The 21,277-nt window shown below is 41.1% G+C and overlaps 1 protein-coding gene across 1 annotated transcript in view; it reads right to left on the reverse strand.

The window, feature by feature from the left end:
* The window catches only part of si:ch211-1e14.1 (UPF0606 protein KIAA1549), a 35,277-nt gene extending 16,937 nt beyond the window's left edge, over positions 1-18,340 (reverse strand). The window contains exons 1-9 of the mRNA XM_062390739.1: positions 18,154-18,340; positions 16,532-16,822; positions 3,246-5,405; positions 2,996-3,084; positions 2,449-2,608; positions 2,197-2,327; positions 710-902; positions 559-618; positions 322-467 (exon numbers count right to left, since the gene is read on the reverse strand). Coding sequence (XP_062246723.1) covers positions 322-467; positions 559-618; positions 710-902; positions 2,197-2,327; positions 2,449-2,608; positions 2,996-3,084; positions 3,246-5,405; positions 16,532-16,664 — 3,072 coding nt within the window. The 5' untranslated portion in view covers positions 16,665-16,822; positions 18,154-18,340. The remainder of the gene's footprint in view (positions 1-321; positions 468-558; positions 619-709; positions 903-2,196; positions 2,328-2,448; positions 2,609-2,995; positions 3,085-3,245; positions 5,406-16,531; positions 16,823-18,153) is intronic.
* Positions 18,341-21,277: the final 2,937 nt, after the last annotated feature.

The raw sequence follows: 21,277 nt of genomic DNA on the forward strand, positions 1-21,277 counted from the left end.
GAACCGAGCAGGTGCGGAGCGAGCTCACAAAAGCTAGAGCCTGATTAGTAAAGCAGAACGGCTCTCAGTGGTAACGAACACACATAATGAGCCCTCAGTGCTCAGGGAAGGTGGATAGAGAGAGCCAGCATCAAGGAACAATGTTATAAATGGTACAAGGAAGGAAGACTTTTAAAGATTTAGTGACTAATCCATTCAGAAAGTCCCACTTTGTGTTTTTTTGGTTATGTGAGAAACAAGTTATTCAATAAATATTGTTTACAGCTCCCAGAGAAACATATTGTAAGTCAGTATTATCTAGTATTGGTGCCGAGGACGTACCTGCACACTGCTGTTTCCTATGGTGGTGGCTCTCCTAACACGTCTGGCTTGTCCCATCGCCTCCCCGAGTAACATGGCCACCCGACGCTCCATGGAGGCTTGGAAAGTTCTTTCTTCCACTTTCTGGTCGAGTACACCCAAGAGCACTACGTGCACAGACAACAGAATTATGATTCAGTGTAAACATAATGTCATATATGCTCAAAGTAATAACAGTTAGATCTAAAATCAATATACCTGTTTTAACCCAGGAGGAGCGAAGCACTTGGCTGGTGTTCAGCTCTGGATAATGGAAAGCTATTTGGAGAAAAGGGGTAATAATGTTTACATACAGTAATACAACATGGAAATGGCAAAAAATATAGTGAGACGACTCAGTGGTACTCACGCTCAGCAATCTGCAGCACAGGAAAGCCCATGTAATAGCTGAACTCCACCATGGTGAGCTTCATCAGAGCGTTGCTGACCTCGGACCCCATCAGATAACCCCTGGAGCCATGCATGGTGAAGGTAATGTCCACCGGCTGCCTCACTAGCCGCTGCTCCCGGTATTTTGGAGCATCCATGGTTATGTTTACAATCTGAAACCCAATTCGACAGAGATGTACTGACTTGTAGACACAAGATTACATAACAAAATTATAAACATTTTCCATTCTGCTGTTGAAGCAGTTTCTGGGAAGCTTGTATGCCTCTTAAGGCGTTACAATGAAGTTCCTAATCTGAAAATCGATGGCTTCTGTGACTGGAAAGCAGAACACAATGTTGTGTTGTGTGTGGCCCAGTGCAGAGTTTGCTAGTTCTTCATTAAACATTTCACTTGCTGCAACAAATCCTTGCTTTAATCCTTACATTTATTTCAAAGACAATAATACAGCCATCAGCGTAACAGGATTACGCAAAACTCTACTCTAGCCAACTCCACATAGCCAAATTAGTTCTTTATTAACAACCTAATCTTTTTTAATACTCAACAAGTAGAGCATGAACTCCCTCAGAGTGAAGTATCCCGGGGTCTTGTTCATGAGTGCAGTAAGAGGGAGAGAGAGTTGCATGGGAGGACTGACTGTTGTGACGTCCACAGTCATAGTAAAAAAAAAACTAAAAATGAAGTTGCCTGAACCCTCCTCTGCATAGTGTGGGTCATAATGAGCTTCCTTTACTAGATGTCTGTGCTTAGAAAGGAGGCTTGGTGTAGAACAGCCTCTCTTTTGTGCTGAAAGGACCCGGTTCATGGTTTTGAGATAAGACACAACAGTCAGTTGTTGTTTTCGCTTCTATGTTTATTTCCACCATGGACCTAATAAATTATGGGAAGTGGCTGGCTGGAGAGATGAGTCTAATTAGATCAAACCTAACTAGTAATTTAGGTCTTCCAGAAACTATTGATTTAAATTAACTAGCTTTCTCTCACTCCCCAGGATACCAGTTCTGCCACTATGCATTTACTGTAACCCCTAATTCTAAACAATTCTGAGAAAGCAGAACAGCTGCTCTTTGCCAAGATGTATCCCAATCAAAAGCAACCTGTGCTGCAGCTATCACAGCCAACCACTGGTGATGTGACTGCAGGCAACAATTGTTTGATTGCTCAAATAGCATAGCAGCCAATCTTTTAGATAAATAATACATTTAGTAAATCTATAGCTTCCACTGGAGATTAATAGCAATGACAAACAATGGCTCTTATTGAGAAGGTTCAAGTGAAATATTGCTTAAAGGTAAAATATTTAACTGTCCAGGTGTTTTATTCACACTTTCGATATTCATACAAGAAGAAAAAATACATGGATATCTCACTTTCCACAAAAAAAGTGCTGCCATATCAACATCTCAGCTGAAATCACAAGTTCCCTGGCTTCTGTTTCCACTCACGTGCACTGTGAAGTTTGTCGACTCCTTTGAGCGGCGACGCAATTCTGCAAAGGCCATGGTCAGACCTTTCGTAATGCTCTCGCTGAAGTTGCAGAACCGCACATCAATATGACTGGGAACAAACTGCAGCACTGTAGGGTAGAAGCATGCAGAGATTTGATCAAGCGTTAAACAGTTATCTCAAAATCTTACTGTCTGACACTGTAGTGCCTCCGTTAAACCTGAAAGAACAGATGGTGAAAGGTCACATACCTGTGTGGACTTGATACTTATTATCTGGTGTTGTCCAGTTGGGAGACACAGACAGGAAGCGGCGGCCAGACCTTCGCAGAGTGTTGATGACAGATATGGCTGTGTACACAACTGGGCCAGACACCACCCGAAACATAAACTTTGGTGGCGGGTCCACAACCTTCACAGACAAAGCAGAAATATATGACAGACAAATCGCTCAGTGGCCATGAATTCTCAGATCAACAGCCCGTCTTAAATAAGCAGCTGGTGCTTTTGAAAGGTCACTCTGGGTCTACTCCTGGGGTTTGTTTATTGGAGGATTTAAAAAAAACACAGGATGTGCCTTCATGGTTCAGCTGCACCACAGTAATGTATATGTGTACATAAGAGCCATTACATGACAGCCCATCCATCTAAGAATCACTTTTAACAGGATCTCTCTTTTGTCAAAATGTAAAATGTTAAGATTGTATATTTTTCTTATTTCCAAAAATAGACTAACATCTTGAACACTATGTATAGTCTTGAAATAAATGGCTTTACTCTATAACAGAAATACATTTACCTGCAGCTCTACAGACTTGTTGAATTCTACTTTCAGTATGTCTCTGATTTGAGATTTGGCATATCCAACAGTGGCCCCAGAGGGAAAACCTACAGAAGAAAGAATAAACCCGTGGTTAGGGTCTTGCTCCACTATAAAACATTTAGCATATTCAAATATATATACTTTAAAGACACAATTCTGATGTATTTCATTTGTCGTACACATGGACTACAATACAGTTAGTTGCAAAAAGAAATGTCCAACTCACCAATTTTGACTAAGTAAGCAGGATTGTCAACATTGCAGAAATACTGTCTTGATGTCGGTGCTGTAGATTTGGTCTTTCCACTTGTCGTAGAGATGATGCTGATGCTAGTTGAGACTTCAGTGGTGGCAGTGATTTTAGTTGTGGGTTGATGAGAATCCACAGTGGCAATTGTAGTTGTTGGTACAGCAGCCACCGTAGTAGCTTCACTGCTAGTCGGGATCAAGGTCATTGTGGCTGGGTTGTCAGTTTCATCTTCCACCCCCTGATCACCCATGATGACGGGGGGGCTGATAGTGACATTCGTGGTGGGTTTGGTTGAAACAACACTGATATCAGTTGGTTCAGTTGTGAAAGCCGAGACTTGGGGAGTAGAGCCGGTTGCAATAGCAGTTGTGTTGGCAGCAGGTTCAGTTGAACCAGGAGAGAAGGCTATGGTTGACGTAAACACAGGAGTGGTGTGTATGGTACTTTGTACGAGTTCCTCTGTCGCAAACCAATGGACATCTTGCATAGAGGAGGAAGATAATACATAATCTGGCAGCAAGGATGTGGCACTGGGTAGTATAGCTTCTGTTGGTACAGTGCTGTCCAGGCCAACTGTAGGTGCAGACCAGTCTGTGGTGGATACCTTACCACCCCAGAGGGAAGGAGAGAGGTCTAAGTAGTGGCTTGGGGCTACTGACAGATCCAGAAAAGGCTCAGAGGCATTGACCAGCTGAGGACTCTGCTCTGTGGTTACTTCTGCAGTTGATTCAGGATGAGGCTCAAACCCTGACATATCACTGGACGACTCTTCCTCAGTCAGTTTGGTATCATTGGTGGCATTGCTGCTGGGTGTGACTTCTGTAGCAGTAATAGACACTAATGTAACATTCCCTCTGTGTTCAGCTCCAGGGTCTGAACCACTGTTCTCCTTAGTCAACTGAATGGTGTAATACTCCAGGCTGTTCATGTCGGGTAAGAGGACATCTGTTGGTTGGATTGTGTAAGTATCAGGCCAATCTATGTCCGAGGCATCAGGTATGTCACTGTTAGCTGGGGGTGTAGGTTCCAGCGTTAAGTGAATTGTGGAGGAAGAAGAGGAAGGATGGATGGATTTCAGAGGAACAGCAGTACTGTATGTTGCCACAAGGCTGGGAGAAGGTGGTATGTGAAGGTGATTCATGGAAGAAGGAGATATGCCCACTCTGGAAGGGAAAGAGGTGTCATACGTTTCTGTATAGTCCTCTGCATCATACGAGTCAATGGGCACCTTGGTGACCATAGGGTAGTCATCTCCATCCGCATTTAGGAATGACATTGTCTCCAAGTAGTCCCCGGACCCCCAGTCGAAGTCCATGGTGTTGGTGGGGTAGAACACCTCTGGAGGGACCTCCGTGGGCTCAGATAAAGGTGATGTAAGGTGGGGGGCGATGAAAGGCACATTGTAGCCAGGGGCCAGATACTCATTTGAGTCGGGTCGCATATTTACGCCATGAGCTGGTTTGTTCTCTTGCAAGGGGGCACGACTCGGGCTCAGCGGGGTCACATCAAAGATTTTACTGTAAGGTTCATCTGCCTGGAAGTCAGTGAAAGCCAGATTAGGGGGCTCAAGAGGCTGACCAGGCTGTGAGCTCATGATTGTTGGGGTTTGCTCTGAAGCACCATCCTGCTCCTTGGTGAGAGCCGTGAGAGTCGCATCTAGAGCCTTCTGCTCAGAATTTAGGCTGAGCTGAGATGTTGTTGGGTTTAATGGTGTTAAGGATATATTTGACTGAGGCTGTAGCTGAGGTATTGTAAGAGTTGGAGGGATAGAGGAAGATTGCCTGGCAGAATTTATCCTGGCCAGCCACCAGTCTGGGGGGGGATTAGCCGGTGCCTCAAGTTGTGGACTAGACCCTAGTGCATGTTCAGAGGGGCTTAATGATGGAGTGGGAAGGGGATGTGGTTCTTTTGCAGGGAAGTCACTTGGCGTGAAGGAGTTGGAGTTTTCAGAAGGAACATGCCCCCACGGAAAGAGAATGTCAGCAGCCCCAGCTTCTTGAGTGGGTTCACCAGGTGAGTCTAGGCTCTCAAAGGCAGTGTGATATGAGGTTGGTGAATGAGATGGCGGTAATCCTGAACTTGTAACATCTCCAAGAAGTCCCATGGCATGGTGTGGTGAGTTCAACAGAGACTCATCTACAGGTGAAAGAAGAGAATACCTCGGTTTAGTCCAAAATAATTCAATGATTCATGACAAAATTAAAAAAAGTAAACTACAGGGATTAGGGTTTGATGTGGATAAATTATACCACTTCTCACAGCCCTAATGCTTTTCTTACTCAACAATATAGGGACCATCACATGATTATAACAGAAAGTGAGTTTTTTCTCCCAAGTATCTGGATGTAAACAGCCAGATGACTTTATACACAGTAACATATCAATCTATAATCTGATTAAAGCCAAGAAGGTTATATTTTCAGCCCTGTCTATAAGGTTGATTGATGGCATTGGCGGACGTACATGCTCAACTGAGTACCAATTCTAGGTGGTAACTGTACTTTTATCGCTTTAAAAAGTGTACTTTGTTCTCTGCATTGTTAAAAATCAAATATAAAACTAAAAACGGGTCCAAAACCCCATCATCTTTTTGAAAAATATGTAGCCAGGTGTTCTGCTGTGACCAACCATGACCTTCCATAGGAGACAGGTAGGTACCTTAGTGAAAGCTATATTATATAATTGGACATGGTGGGATAGCTTTAGTCTGAAAATTACATTTATCTGCGAGGGGAAAACACAAAAACCTGCTTCACAAGGTCGTTTTAATAGGATTCCCATTCATCTTGAAATTAGATATTCCAACAATGGTCATCTCTGGAATAAAGGTCACGAATGATAAATTTGACTGTTAAGTAGGAACCTTCATTGAATCTGAATGCGAAAGCTCGGGTGGGTTTAGGATATTCTGTGTGACCTTGACTTATATTTAGATAAAATCAATACTATATATTGACATCAATTATCGACACAATTGTTATTTGAGATTCATGAAAATAACAAAACACTGGTATTGCAGCAGGTATAAAGTAGCCTGAAAATAGATCTGATCAATAGCTTACCAGTATATAATTTAGGTGGCAACAAGATTTGCCACTTTGCTACTATCAATTATGTATTACACCTCTTCACTGTGCTTGGAAAATGCAGCTTTACATATATATTAGACATTTCCAAGACTTATGTCTAACATATTGCATCATGCATACATCACACACATGTATTTAATTTGTGTACAACCTTGATTACACTGCATGTTCAGAGTGGGAAACGCAGAGAGTCATCCCTAAATAATTAATGGCAAAAGACCTTTTAACAGTTAGCTGTATAACTTTGCCTCTTTTAGTTTACATGTGCAGTTTTCTATTCCATGCCAGTTTGAAAAAGACTGTTTGCTTAGATGTGTCCCAGCTTACTGCTGATGGCAGACCAACAGACAGAGGAAGGCGGAAGAGTCACCGCGCCAGCTTACATTTAAGAACATGAATCTTATGGTTCTAATATACATAATAATCTTAAATCCATTATAGACAACCGAATCTGTCCTTGAAACGACAGCTTCAATGGAGAAAGATTTACAGAAACAACCGATAGCTTCCACATAGTGACTCAGCAGCGGCTGGTAATGCTGATGGTATTTGTAGTCTTCAGAAGTTGCAGAATCACATTCACCACAGAATCAGCAAAGGGCACAGACTATTTTTAACACTGGAAGCACAGAACAGATGACTTATAAAAAGGCATCAACAAAAAGAAATATACTTCCAGAACGTCATCTTCAATTTATTGCATCGCTCCATGCAAGCATGGCTGCCTCTGGCTGGAGCCAAGAGAAAACTCCCAACTTAATTACAGCCTATACTGGTACCTTAATTAAGTGAACATGCTATTATAACAGAGACCATAAGAACACATGGAGAGCAAAGACTTTCTTCTCTGCAAGTCAGAGTGTGCTGCAGATTCTGCAAATTGCCGCAAAGCTTCTTGTCTGCTGTGCCAAGTGTTTGAAACCCTGTGGGATGCACCACACAGCTGGGTGGACACACGCACACACACACACACACGCAGTCAAACTCTCAACACACCAAACAATGAGCTTGGCCATTAAAAACTGAAACAGAGCGGCTGGCATCATGCAGTTGCCTGTTATGTTCAGGCTGTTTATCGATAGGTTAATAGTCACAAGACCGAAGCATAGAAAAAATAATATACAGCATTTGCTGCACCGTGATCTGTCAAGTCTTACGCAGCAAAAAGAAAGAAGCTGTGTCCAGCCTCAGTTGTACGAGTTCACATGTAGCTAGCTTCAGTGTGGATGTGTTTTTGCTTCCCTGTTCACAAGCCAACGCTGTACAGACGAGCTCTGCAGGAGACCTTGTTTATGAGAACATGCTGACATCTGAGGTCATCCTGTGCTACGTGACCTCAAAATGCCACCTCACGTCAGCACATGTCTACTGTGGCAAACTCATTCATTTACAGTCCCATTTAGGACGATTACACATGTATGAAGGGATGAGAGAAGACAGTGACAAACATTGACACGTGAATGATGATGACTGGTGTTTGATGATAATATTGTTATGGTTGTAACAATACAAATACAATGTGGTTATGACTATGATTGGCCAATTTTAATCAGACCAGAGATAAGATGGATATCAAAAAGCAGATAAATCGAAAAACTGAATTAGTTTGTAGAAAGGACTAACTGGTTATTCGTAATAACTAAGCAGGCATGGTCTAAATACATGTAGGCTTATCTTAGGTAATGACAGACAGAGCTCAGGGCAACAGACAGCAGCCAGGGAAAAGAGCAAGTGAGACCAGCCTGCGTCTGGGCTGACATTACAGAAGACGATAACTGACAAAGGCCTTAAAGACCAAGCAGCGCTGCCAGCTGTCCTTCGAAACACGAATGTGACACACTAGACTGGCCACACATTGTTAGGGCCTGTCCATGAAACTGAGAACTGAGGCCCACGTAGAAGGACACCTTCAAATATCAGGTCCCCGAGAGCATGGATGTCAAACATTCAGCTCATGTAAATTAATGTTCCAGTATAGATGGCCATCATTCTTCCTCATCTTTCCTCATTTCCTTCACTGGCAACAAAAATGCATCACAAAAACAAGGTCAGACTGTTGTTTCATTAGCAGTATTCAAAAGCAATAAGTTACCATACCTCTACGAAGCCTGAACAATCCCTCATATTATTTGGTGGAAACTGATTTAGTACGTTTTTCAAGATCCTGTCAACAATTAAATCAATAAACACACATGGAAGAAACCATAACCTTTTCAGTGGAGGAAACTATAAGGACAATTTTATAAAGACTCACATAAGGTAGCTGAAAAAAACTGCTCTCTCACAAAGGTTCCAGTAGCCTGGTCTAAAGGTCAAGGAGCAGAAGCATTCAGGGTTTATCCAAATCCACATTTGCAAGTTTGAAGGTAGAAATAAATATTGCAGCACCAGGTGCATGGTTCAAAGGAGTTGTACTTATTATCCTAGTCATTATTGGGTGATTTTGGGCCAATAAACCAATCAAGCTGCCATCAACCATTGCATTTAAAAGCCAGGTGGGAGACCCTTCTGTGAAGAGATCCCCTCATGTACAAAGTGTAAGCGAGCAGACCATCTTTGAGATGTTTAGATGGACACGAGTACTCAAACAACATTGGAGCTGGATGGTGATATTTATCTGAAACTAGCAAGGACCCTTTGTGCTGGGTGTGAAACAAGAGAATACAAATTATGGCACCTTCTCACAGTCTTCAAGAAACACTGAAGATTCAATGCAGCCAGATTCTCATTTATTCATGACATGAAAAGTACCAGGCTAATGTGATTCAATTTCCATTCATCAGGCCTTGATGTTTCTTTTAGCCTTCTCTTGGTCTCATGAATAGCTGCCTTGTACATGGCACTGAACAAAATTTGCATTTGACCGAATTGACAAGATAACTAATCCTGGAAGTCTCTGTTCATTTACTCTGGGTCTTCTATCTAGTGTATGCTTCTTTCCCCATGTAACCCCATTAGTGTATTTCCATCTATAGACAGCTGATTTAGTAAAAACCCATCCGTCCATATTCAAGCAGATGATGACACATAAATAATGCTCGTCGTGGCTTGTTTGGTTTGTTCGGCTTTTGTGTCCACATCCGGTCGCAGGCTTGGATCGCAGCCAGTCATCTTGTAAAAAGGATTCTGACAAGAGAGGGATTATTACTGCTGGTGGCTGATCTGTGATGTTGCTTTATAAAAACCCTACAATGGAACAAAGAGAGATGGGACGGGGTGGAGAGAGCGAGAAAGAGAGAGAGAGAGAGAGAGAGAGAGAGAGAGAGAGAGAGAGAGAGAGAGGGTGTGTGTGCTGAGGCCAGACACAACTGCAGGCATCTGAAATAGCACTAACCCACTTAGCCAGGATGGATATTGGCAAAATCTTATGAGATCATATATTGGATCATCACAGCTCTCCACTAACCTATATATGTGTGTCTGACTGCTTATTGCTTTAAAGTGGCCCGGTGCGTCAGAACAGATGTGTTACCAGTTACCTCACATGGATTTTTTTCCTTCCTAACAGTAGCAAATTTTTGTTTTGCTTTCTTACATGTACATTGCTGTCCCTGCTGTTTTCACCCCTGTTCATTTGTTGTTTTTTTATCCAGATTACGCAAAAACTACTGAACGCGAAATGGGCCAAGAAGGATCCAATTAAATTTCAGAGGGAAGTATACATGGAGACTGAAATCTTGATTGAATGTAAGGGAGCTGTTGGGCCTTGGTTGAGGTATGCACTTCCCTAGGTAATAGTTTTTTGTTTTGTTAACTGTTCCTTTCTTAAAAGGCAGTGGGAGGATTTTATTGCTAAGTTTAAATCTTAATTTAAGATTAATTTGAAGGAATAAGTCAATGTTTTAAAAGCAAAACAACAATAGACACAAACCAACTTTGAAAAGGGAATTTTTCTTCACTGTCCTCTCATGCTAACTGATCCTAAGTCTGAAATGGAGTTAACCTGATCATGGCTGTCTGCAGACAGCACTTTGCTGATGTCTGAAATTGAATCAGAAAATTCCTTCCCCAGGCCCTGCACTCACATACAGTAGGGAAGGGGAACAAGGTTAAACTGAAAACTGAATCTGTGACCTTTAACACAATTAAATATTTGAAAGGGACAATAAATATGTTTATGTCTCTTCTGGTTTAATGCAAGTTGCTGGGAGGAGCTCAGATACGATAGACTGGTTGTGAAATAGAGAGAATGCTCATTTTCAACAGTAATTCCATGAAGTTACTTAGGTCTCGGTACAATACGTGTACACATCAATAGAAAAGTAGACACTTTAAAGATTTAATGAGTAATGGCGTAAGTGACTTTTTGGGGCCATTTCACAACCTGCATTTAATCATTGGAAAAAATATTACCTCAGCAGCAAAAAGTTAGGTATCAGCCAAAAAGCTGTGCTTGCCCCACACAGGGAAACATATATTCCCATGTGTGTCAAGAAACCTGAGACACCAATTACAGAGCCCTCTAATGACATCATTTCCTATGTTTGCCAGGATCCTTATTGCCAAAGAAAGTAACTTTAATGGTTGTATAATTTGACAGAAGAAGAGAAGAAGAAGAAGAAGAAGAAGAAAGGATCTTTTGGTATTAGTGCTAGCTAACTACAACCCCACACATGGTTCTGTTTTTAGCCTAGCCCCTGTGCGTGACTGGCTCTTTTCAGTTGGCAGGGACCTGCGTATGCTGAGTGCAGTCCAACAATCAAGATATGGCTGTGTTGACGTTTGGTTTATCGGGGAGGCTTTTAAGATGGGAAAGATTCCATTGTTTTTATCGGCGGAGTTCAATTAGATCAAGCTCTCTGTCAAAGCTCCAGCAGCCCCCCCCCCCCCCCACATAGAAAATAAAAGCCCCACAAAGGGTGCATTAATTACAAACCTGCAGCGGCTGCTTTACAATGCATCTACTTGTCGTATTCAACCAAGGATTAAAGAACAGGTTTAAATCAATAAAGCACAGGTTATAAATAGAAACCACCTCTGAGTTGTAAATCTTGCCAGGAATAAGTCGATAAAGAAAGAAGACAAAATAACGCCCTGCAGTTGGAGAAGTTACCGACATCCACCATATTAATTCATGTGATTAGGCTAAAAATAAGCACTAACTGAGGTCATGCCTGCACTTCATCAAATATTCATGTGATACTTGTTTTGTTTTCCTGGAGGAATACGTTTTTTTTTAGGAGAAAAGGGAGTGAGAGGAAGAAGGTTAGCAGGATAAGGGGGAGGGGAACAGTAGAGACTCTGATTGAGAGAGAGAGAGGAGAGGTAGCAGGCAGAGTATCACGGAATCTGAGTCAAAGGTAGTTAGCTACAAGGAAAGTTGACTTTACAAACTAAAGATTTCAGTTTTTTTTAAGGGATGTACTGCACGTGAGGACCAATGTATAACAGCTTTAAGAACAAAGTTCGTTAAAAGCTCCACGACAGACCTGCCAGCTCAGAAGGCTATCCCCAGAAATCATAGTGTTATAAGTTTTAATGAGTAGATTATGGTGCAATGCCACTGAGTAATTCTTTGACACACACACATATCTGGAAACACTCCTTCACTTTCCGCAGTCCTGAATTTGTCAAAACGACAGGAAGGCAAAAACCTGTAACCAGAGACGCCCAGAGGACTGTGTCCCCCAGCGACCTCCTCTGCTCCGCCTCAGTCCTCCACACACAGGCCACTCTCAGGCTTTAGGTCCTGGGAGAACAAACTACATGAATTCACTGAGCTGTCCTGGAAGAAGGCTGTTTCCCATTCTGTCTAAAAGTCAATATGTGAGCAGTTAAAGGGGAAATATCCGTGTGAGGTTAAATACTTAACAGTAGCAACGGGGATGTTGAAAAGCCAAGATAAAGTGATTTGACTCTGTTTGGCTGAACTGCTCAATCTGCTCTGATGAATATAGAAGTAATCACCTGCTGTTCATGAGAGCTTTGTGATTTCAGCTCATCACAATATGACGTCCATGCTGCTGCTTCCTGTCAAATTGTGAACTTAACGCCTCACATTTCAAGCTTGCATAACACTGACTGGGACCTAGCAAAAGAAACTATGAGAACAGATAGCAGTATCTGTTTGTAATGAATGCAGGTTTCAGGTATTTTCTACCCTTAACTTTTCCCAAGAGAACTGAAACTCTAGCTTTTACAAAAGTGCTTAAAGAAACAGAGAAAACTAGAATAGTTGCTCTCTATGCTCCTAAATGATTTTTGACATGATTCCAAGACTAATAAACTTATATTCTATAAGCTAAAGGTTATGAATATGAAGTAAATGTAGTGTTAGTCATTGTATCCTTATCCAATGTCTCACATACTGTTAGTAAATAGTTCAACACAATAAATAACATTCAAAATCAATATCGTTGCTCAAATTTGATTAAAGTATCCAAACAGTGCAGTTACAGCAGTTTTTAAATCATAATCAGGAATTTTTTAAATTGCAATTATTATGTGTGGATGATAGAAAAACAAACAAATAACAACAGAAGATTCTAGTGACCTGTCTTAAGTACACGATTAAATAAGTTAGTGGTTCTAAACAACACTCTGGCTAAGTCTGGACACTGAGATGCTGAAACTGTAATGGAAACTTGCTTTGGTAAAGTACACAGAATCACTAACAGATGTGTATTTAGACCCCCCCCCCCCGTGCTACCTTAACATCACAGTCCACCAGTAGATGACGTAGGTATAACCGGACCAGTGGTAGAAATTATGCAAATGAGACGACAACCGTCCTGAGAATAGCAGCCTGAGCACATCATAACTTTGATGTGTGAACATGAAGAGATTATAATGGACACAGATTATAAAGAGAATAACATTAACACTTTTTATTAGAAGACTTGCCAGCCTGCTACCATTGACCGGCCCTCAATAAGCAGAGGGGCGTCCGTCGCTCTCATCACAGTCAAATAAAAGCTGGTACAGGCCAGCCAGTAGAGAGGCAGGGTCGCCCACCGACTGCTTTCCAATAGATCTCTATGATTAGGCCGCAGGCATGGTGAGGGCAAAAGAACCTTGTGTTTGGCTTTTGAGGGGTTCGACCCATTGATGTGCAACCGGCTCCCAGCTCTAATGAATAATGAATGGCCATATTGTCATCACCCAAAGATCACATTTCACATGGCGATGGACTGAGCTGGTAATTAGCCAGAATGCTGCTGGCCTGCAGCTTGCTGCGTTGAATTTGCCGGGAAGTGCAGAGCAGAAATGATGATTGTAATTGCAAGGGCAGCCTATGGTAGCAGATCTAAAGTTTAGGATTATATTCTTTACATTTGTAACAATCACTTTAGATCGAGGGTAAAGTCAGATGTACAAATGTTTCTTTCACTGAAATTAGGCAGAAATGAGAAAAGAGTAAAAGAAGCAGGGAAGCCAGTAAGAGGGAAATTACTGCATGATGTTCTGTCTGGAGGAGCAATTATACGTACGTCGTCATGCTCGATCTGACCCAGAAACTCTGAAGTGAGCTTTTATGAGTCTGGAAAAGGGAAAGCTGTACAACTGGTGCGTGGTTTCACTGCTGAGATAGACCTTGGAAACACAGCTGACAAGCTGCAAATGAATGTTGGGAACAGCATGGGAATAAGTTAAGATAATAAACATCCCAAGTCATAAAATTATTACGGCTCTTCCAGCGGATTCCCACTTTAAGAAAAAAAAATGTACTATTAGATTATTACATGTTATTTCTACCTCACTGACTAATAAGATCATTAGCTGTAGCTTACAGGTGACACGTTTTTTTTTAAACTTTAATATGCATGTTCTCAGCTTAATTTACTTTACTTTAAAAGTGGGTCACATCTCTTTTTAATTAAAGTGATGAATAAGTCAAATGTTTTGCATGCTGTAATGTTCACAAAATACATCATTTTCCTCATGCTTCCCATTGCTGCACATTGGGAAGCACCAATTATATATAATGGTAGGCCAAAGGTAAAAGCTTGTATTCCTGAACATTAAAGATAAGGAGGTGAATGAGCCAACACACCAGGCTTGTTCTGAATTACAGTACTTAATATTCTTCAATTAAATAAAATACATACTCAAGACCCACTCCTTGATAATCCCATGACTCAGCAATAATTTTCACTCAAATCTACAGTAATGAACAAGATAATTCAGAACAGTGTGCGGTTGTCTGAAGTCTGTCCAAGCCCCAGCTGATATATGTATCTTCATGTGAAACAGTGGTTTGCGGTCGGCCACAGTAGAAGTGTCTGTGAGATGCTCCTCAAAGAGTTGTGTTAGATTGTGTGATCATCAAAACCATGAGGATACAATCAACCAAAACCAGCAGCTTAGAATTGGTGGAGGAGATGTTCCCAGGAAAGAGATGAAACAACACTGATAAAACCCTTTCTGGGCAAATGCAGCAAGCTTGAGCTTATATAAGTTAACTTTTCAGTTTCCCCCCATTCGATGACACAGATTGAGGCATTTGCTAAAAATGTGAATATCTTCTGTAGAGCAATCAGTGTCTGAGAAAGCCTTGCCCATTTCCTAGTCACCAGCCAAGTGAGCAAGAGACCATGAAGAAAGAGGAAAATCTTCCCCCGGCTTTGTTGTACAACTTTCACTGCTGCACAAAGCGTGGGAGTCACACAATATATCAAGGTGAATGTGGACCTACATCCCTGAGCACAAGCAGCCACAGACACTCGTTTGTGGTAACTGTGAATAGAGTTGTAACGCCACAATGGAACAAACTATCAGGAGGACTTAGTGCAAACTGGTTATTAAACCCACTGATCTATCTGTAGTTATATGAACCAATGTAAATTGGCAGAAGCAGGAAGGACGAAACTTCATTCAAAAATATATCAAAACTTCAAACTAATACAATGTTTGTGTGTTTTATCTAAACCAGGTATATAAATTGAATATATATATATATATAAATATATATATACACAAAGGCATTTGCAGTAAACTAAAAAGTTTTGATATATGTGTGACATATGTGTTATCATATGAGTTGTACTAAAGCGTGATTTTCCAGTATTAGGCTTTCACCCTGGCATTTACCACCTAATCCTATTACCACTTAATATCATGAGTTTTTGGCTGCAGTGAAAACAGGTTTTCACTGGGCAATGTGCAGGAGGAGGGAAGTTGCTAGGATCATGTCATTATTTATAAAAGTAAGCCGGGAGCAAACACCTATCAAGTGGACGGATTAAGACCCTTTCTCTTTCCCTAATGACTGGAAATTGGTTTAACGCCAAAGTCTGTGTAGGGGGAGAGCTGTGACTTTGCCTCTGAATCAAAGATTGGAGTGACCTGGTTAAGAATATCAGAGTCATCCAAGGTCACACAGCAACCTTGACTTTTAGTAAATCAATGCTAAGGTAAACTACCTCATACTATTTGTGTCAAACTACAGATGTGTACAGAAGTAAACTAAAGTTAAAGAAAAGCAGAAGCAGATATTATGTCATCTGGAAAACTAGTTTTAAGAAGGAGAATGAGAGTCTGAAGGCTGTGGCATCAAGCTAATGACTGAGAGGTCACAGGTTAAGATGACTTTGAGCAAGGTACAGAATAACCCCCACCGCCTCAGGGCAGCTGCTCAGTGACTGTAGATTTACCAAGTATGTCCTGGATCTAACGGTGTCAAGTATTCCTGAAAATGTGCTATTCAAGCCCAGTAAATCTACCTAAGTCAATAAAAAGACCATGACGGTTAAAATTTGTAGGTAATTTGATTCAAACCCTAATAAATAAATTGGTGTAGGCTTCTGATTTATCTCGAACTCAATGCTCAGGGAGGGGAAAAGATAAGCTTCACCAGAAACTGAACAAGAGAAAGATCTTGATGAGACCCGGGCAGGATCTTGGGTTCTCACGTCTACGTAGGATGTTTACTCTTTTACTTCCAGTTCGGTGCAGTTTGTGCAACTACTCAGTGAGACTAACTGATTCACATCATAAAAATGCTTGATTATGTTAAAATGTTGGGCCAGTTTGAACATTCACTGATTTGCCACCTCTGCCAAACTAAAATAACAAACATTAATGGTTATTTTATCCCCACAGCTGCATTTGCAAGGTCAACATGTCAAAGCTGTTCTTCGAAGCTGATCAAATGCTGTACAAGACAATGATCAGTGTCACGAGGTACAAATTAGAAGCTCACAATGTGTGAGTCAGCGAAAGGGGATATCTTACCTTCAACAGGTGAGTCAGCCGCGATCAGTGTTACCAACACCGTCATCACCAGGATCACAGCCCTCTGGCCATGGCCTCGCACAAGAGCCTTGAGCATCAGCACCAAACCCACAGAGGAGACTAAACCCGCCATGGTGCGGCAGAAGGGAGATCAAGGCATTTCATCCAGGTCGGGAAAGAAGACTCGTGCCAGAGACAAATCAGGTTTGGGGTTTATTTAGGGTTTCCTGGTTTGGTCTGCTTCAGTTTAAGGCCCCTCCTTCCATAACATGTGCTCGCAGTGAATAGTGGCTGTGGGAAAAACAAAAGAGCAACAGTGTGACTCTCAACTCAAAGCAACCACGTGCACAGTTATTACTAAAGCGTTGCTTCATTAATCAGATACAAACTGAAGGAACTATAAGCACATGCTCTACTTAAATGATTCAAAACCTTTATCACCTAAACCAAGGAGGTTGTGTTATCGTCTGAATTTGTTTGTTTGTTATTTAGCAGGATTACACAAAAAGTATTCAACGACTTTCATGACATTTTGTGGAAGGATGACTCATGATGTAAGGAGGACCCCATTTTATTTTGCAGATCCGGATCAGGAGGTGGATCCAGGAAGTTGTTTTTTCTTTAACATTGCAACATTTTCGTTGATTTCTCCACACAGACAAAATATAGATCTTGCTATAGAAGACAAATATGATGTGCTCACAGGTTTGTGTTTTGTTTATCTATAAGACATATATTACCAAAGATAACAAGGTGCCATTCTAGTTTGATTAGAGTAACATTCCCAAAGCCACACAATCAGGATAATACCAATTTCTATTTTTATTTTCCTGACAATGCCTGCTGCAATTAATTTGGATTCTTAAAGTATATGTTTGGACATTATTTCAGTCTTTATAAAAACACAAACAGAAGGGTTTGTCCCGAGTTTTGTATCTTGCCTATAAACTTGACGTATTCCATGCACATGGCCAACAAGGTGTCATTCTCGTTTGATTAACATTCCCACAGCGCCAAATGTTATTTTTCATTATTCTGACACTGTCTGCTGCATTAAATTTGTACTGTTAAAGTGAATTAGTTTCTCATGCATGTTTGTGTTGTATTTCCCTGCAGGTACAAACAAAGATAAATTATAAATCTTCCAAGAGAAGCAGAATATGAGGGAGTTTGTGCTGCACATTGCCATCAGGTGACCTCACCACACACGACCTACTCCCATCCCATTAGATGAACCAACATCTACACCCTGCACTGGGGCTGCGTGAGGTGGTGAGAGGAAGAGGAGGGTCAGAGGAAGAGCAGCTTCCACACTCTTCATCCTCAGGCTGGACGACCTGCTCTCAGCCATCAGCCCCTCCTCCCCCAGCGTCCCGTTACTCTCCAGCTTCACGGTCATGACTCCTACCCAGAGTCTGAGCGTCACACCGGGGAGCTGGGGTTAGCTGCTAGCTAGCAAACACTAGCTCACAAGCAGGGAGCCCCCCCCCCCCCCCCCCACCACACACACACACACACACACACACACACACATAACGAGCTGAGGGTGCACGACTATATTCCCCTTCACCCCCATAACAGCCATTCCCCGTGAATCCTCATAGCTGCGCATTCACACTTACCTCCACCCCACTCCTTCAAACAATGGGGCTCAAACTCTGTCCCTTCCCGTGTCTTCGTGAGGAGGAAGATGTCCAGATGTCCAGATGTCCTCCGCGGCTCCGTCCTTCCCACTCATGTGTTTTAAAGCGCTTGTCAGATTGTGTCTCCGGTGCAGACGTGTTGCGCGTTTTCTGGTCGCTGGTTTTTTCACGTGAAGCTCTGACGGTGTCGTCCTTAGCATCGGGTTAGCCCCGCCTCCAGATAGAGGCGATTGGCCAGCGGTTTATGGAAACCCGCTCCTATTGGCTACAGCGCTGTTCCGTCAAAGAGGGGCGGGGTTTAGAAGTAGGTTGGTCCTCCTCCGCTGGCGTCTGCGGCTTCCACGGCAACGTGAGGATGCTTCGGCTTCATGTCCCTGTCACGCGCTGCTTTTGTATTAAAAAGAATAATAATGATAAAATAATAAATAAATAATACTCCTATTATAATAATCATAAAATAAAATTATGATAATTACAGTGGTATTACGCTTAATTGCTAAAAAGACAAAAAAGTGATGAACCTGAGTGTAGTTGTTGAAGTCTGTTGCTCGTCAGTGGTGATGGAACTTCAAAAAGCATTGAACTACGGCCACGTTCATCACTTATCTGGGTCCCCTGGAAACATTTCCGCTGTCGTTTTTTCTGTGCAATTTGCAGTGAGTTGCTGCACGAGCTGCAAATGGCTGTTCAACTGACCATCAACTATAATGTCCATGTGTAAGAGAATGTTAATGAGAATAGAAATGACCCCTTAATACCTCATGCATGAACCTGTCTTCCTCTATTCATTATCTTTAGTCTACAGCTTTTGATGTTTGGTACGTGTTTTTATTTATACTGTTTCCATTTCTATTCATTTGATCTGACTCCTTTTATTGCTTTTATTTCCTCTGCACTTTGTAACAATGTTGATAAAAGTGCTTCATAAATAAAAGTGTACTATTATTATTGTTATAAGTGGCTGTGCATCACTGTTTAAAAGCCTATTTAATGATGCATATCGTCCACTGTTGCAAACGTCATCCCCCTCATGGTTCTGTTTTAAAATAAATGGAGACACCAGAGCAACCTGATGACGTCATTGTCAATCCAGGTGCTTCAATGTTTTGGGGTAGAGCGCCATCTAGTGGTAGAATACTGAGACTCATGTTGAGTGATGATACATCAGTTTTTCTTTTTCAGACGAAGCCTTCATTTTAAATTTTCCATAAACATTCGTGTGTGGTTTCCATTCCCACTTTCTCGGATCAGTTTGGCTTTTGATTTCTTCAGAACTTATAGTCTTAGTCTAGCCATTACATCCTTATGGCTGTCAAAACATAATTAGAGGGAAGAGGTTTAGCTCACAAGCATTTTACTCACCTGCAGTTATTAACAGAAATTTTGAGTTTTTTGTAGGATTTGTAGCTTCAAATGTAATTGACACATTTACTGATTCATTTGCCAATTCAGGTTTTACCAAATCTATGACGAGAAACAAATTATGGATTATAAAACCTATAAAATAGATAACATATCTTAATCTCAACCAAATACATCAAATTTATTATATTAAATTTGAAGTTGCTTTACAACCCTTACAACCGTCACACATGAAGGCATAACAATATCTTTAATCTAGTAAAACATAAATATAGTTATAATATAATATAATATCATCATCACACACACACAAACACACACACAGAAAGAAGGACTGGACGGCGGTGCCGTGACTTAACAGTTTAATGTAAATCCAAGACAAAGTGTGATTACATTTCTACACATATACAATATGCATATGTGAGCATACAAATTCTCATTAATAACTCGATTCACCTCGGAGACCGAAAAAATGATCAAAAGTAACAGTGAATAACAAGCTATAACATAGTTCACCACAACGCGAGCCCCTTCTCACCCTACAGTTAGTAAAGAGGACAGTTAAAATAGCTATATTCTTCTATTTGACGAAGCCGTTTGTCTGTTAAAATCCTCCTGTGAAATTTACAATGCTATCATTTAATTTTTTCCCCGAAGCCTAATATAAATTCACTCCATTTTTCTACAACGAAAATGATTAAGAGAAGCACACAACATCATAATGGTAACACAAGCGCTTAGTAGCAAGTACTCAACTTGTTAGGAGGTTTAATTAATCCTTCTTCTTATTGTCATTATTATATTCATTTAAACATTCTATAAAGCCAGTAAAATATCCATTCTCATAACATACTTAATAATATTAGGCTAAGGAACAGGGTATACATAGAACGCTACGTCAACAGATTGAAATAATGAGACGTCACACCCGAATAAAAACAAAAGTAAATAAGAAAAGACAATTATCAGAGAATTATATTAGGAAATACTGCAGCACACATTAGCTTTATCAACAAAGAATGAGATTTTACACCATACAGCAATGGACACAAAAGGGGGTCAGGGTTTGATGCGCTCTTAGGTCTTCAGTTAATGTAAATAAACTGATCAATCACTTGTTGTGCAAGTAGTTATCTTCTACACGCTTCAGCTACACTAGATTTCATTCTGACGGTTTGGGGATTGTGGCGTGGAACGTGAACTCCAGGTAAAGATGGATATTGTTTCTAGTGTGAAGAGTCTGTATTTGAACATGGCTTTGGTCTACCACTTCCAGATTCTATTGATTCTATTCAACACAACAAAAATAGAGACCTCTCTAAAACTAGATTGAAAAGCATTGAGAAGAATTACCCTCGTGTAAATTAGGACCAAAACATGTAATAACAAAGCATAGGGGTTTTAAGATTGGTAGAAATTAATCCGAATCCTTGACTGGTTGTACAAAATTTGAATTAATGGAAATGCTGGGGAAGAAAATAATAATTGCATTGATTTTGGTTCTTTAATTCATTCGCTGCATTCACCTGACGCCCTGTATCAATGATGGCATCAAACCTTGACCACCTCACCCTGAATCCCCCACAAGGAAAAGCCAGCAAAAGGAGCAGATCTCCTCAACCAAAGGTTACAAAAGAAAAAAAGAAACACACACACACACACACACTCTCATCCAAAAAAAGAAGGGCTTTAAGAATATTGTGTTGCTGTAATTGTGTGTTTCCCGGTGAAGGAGAGCTCA

This window comes from Platichthys flesus, chromosome 6, assembly GCF_949316205.1.
Source record: "Platichthys flesus chromosome 6, fPlaFle2.1, whole genome shotgun sequence".
NCBI lineage: Eukaryota > Metazoa > Chordata > Actinopteri > Pleuronectiformes > Pleuronectidae > Platichthys > Platichthys flesus.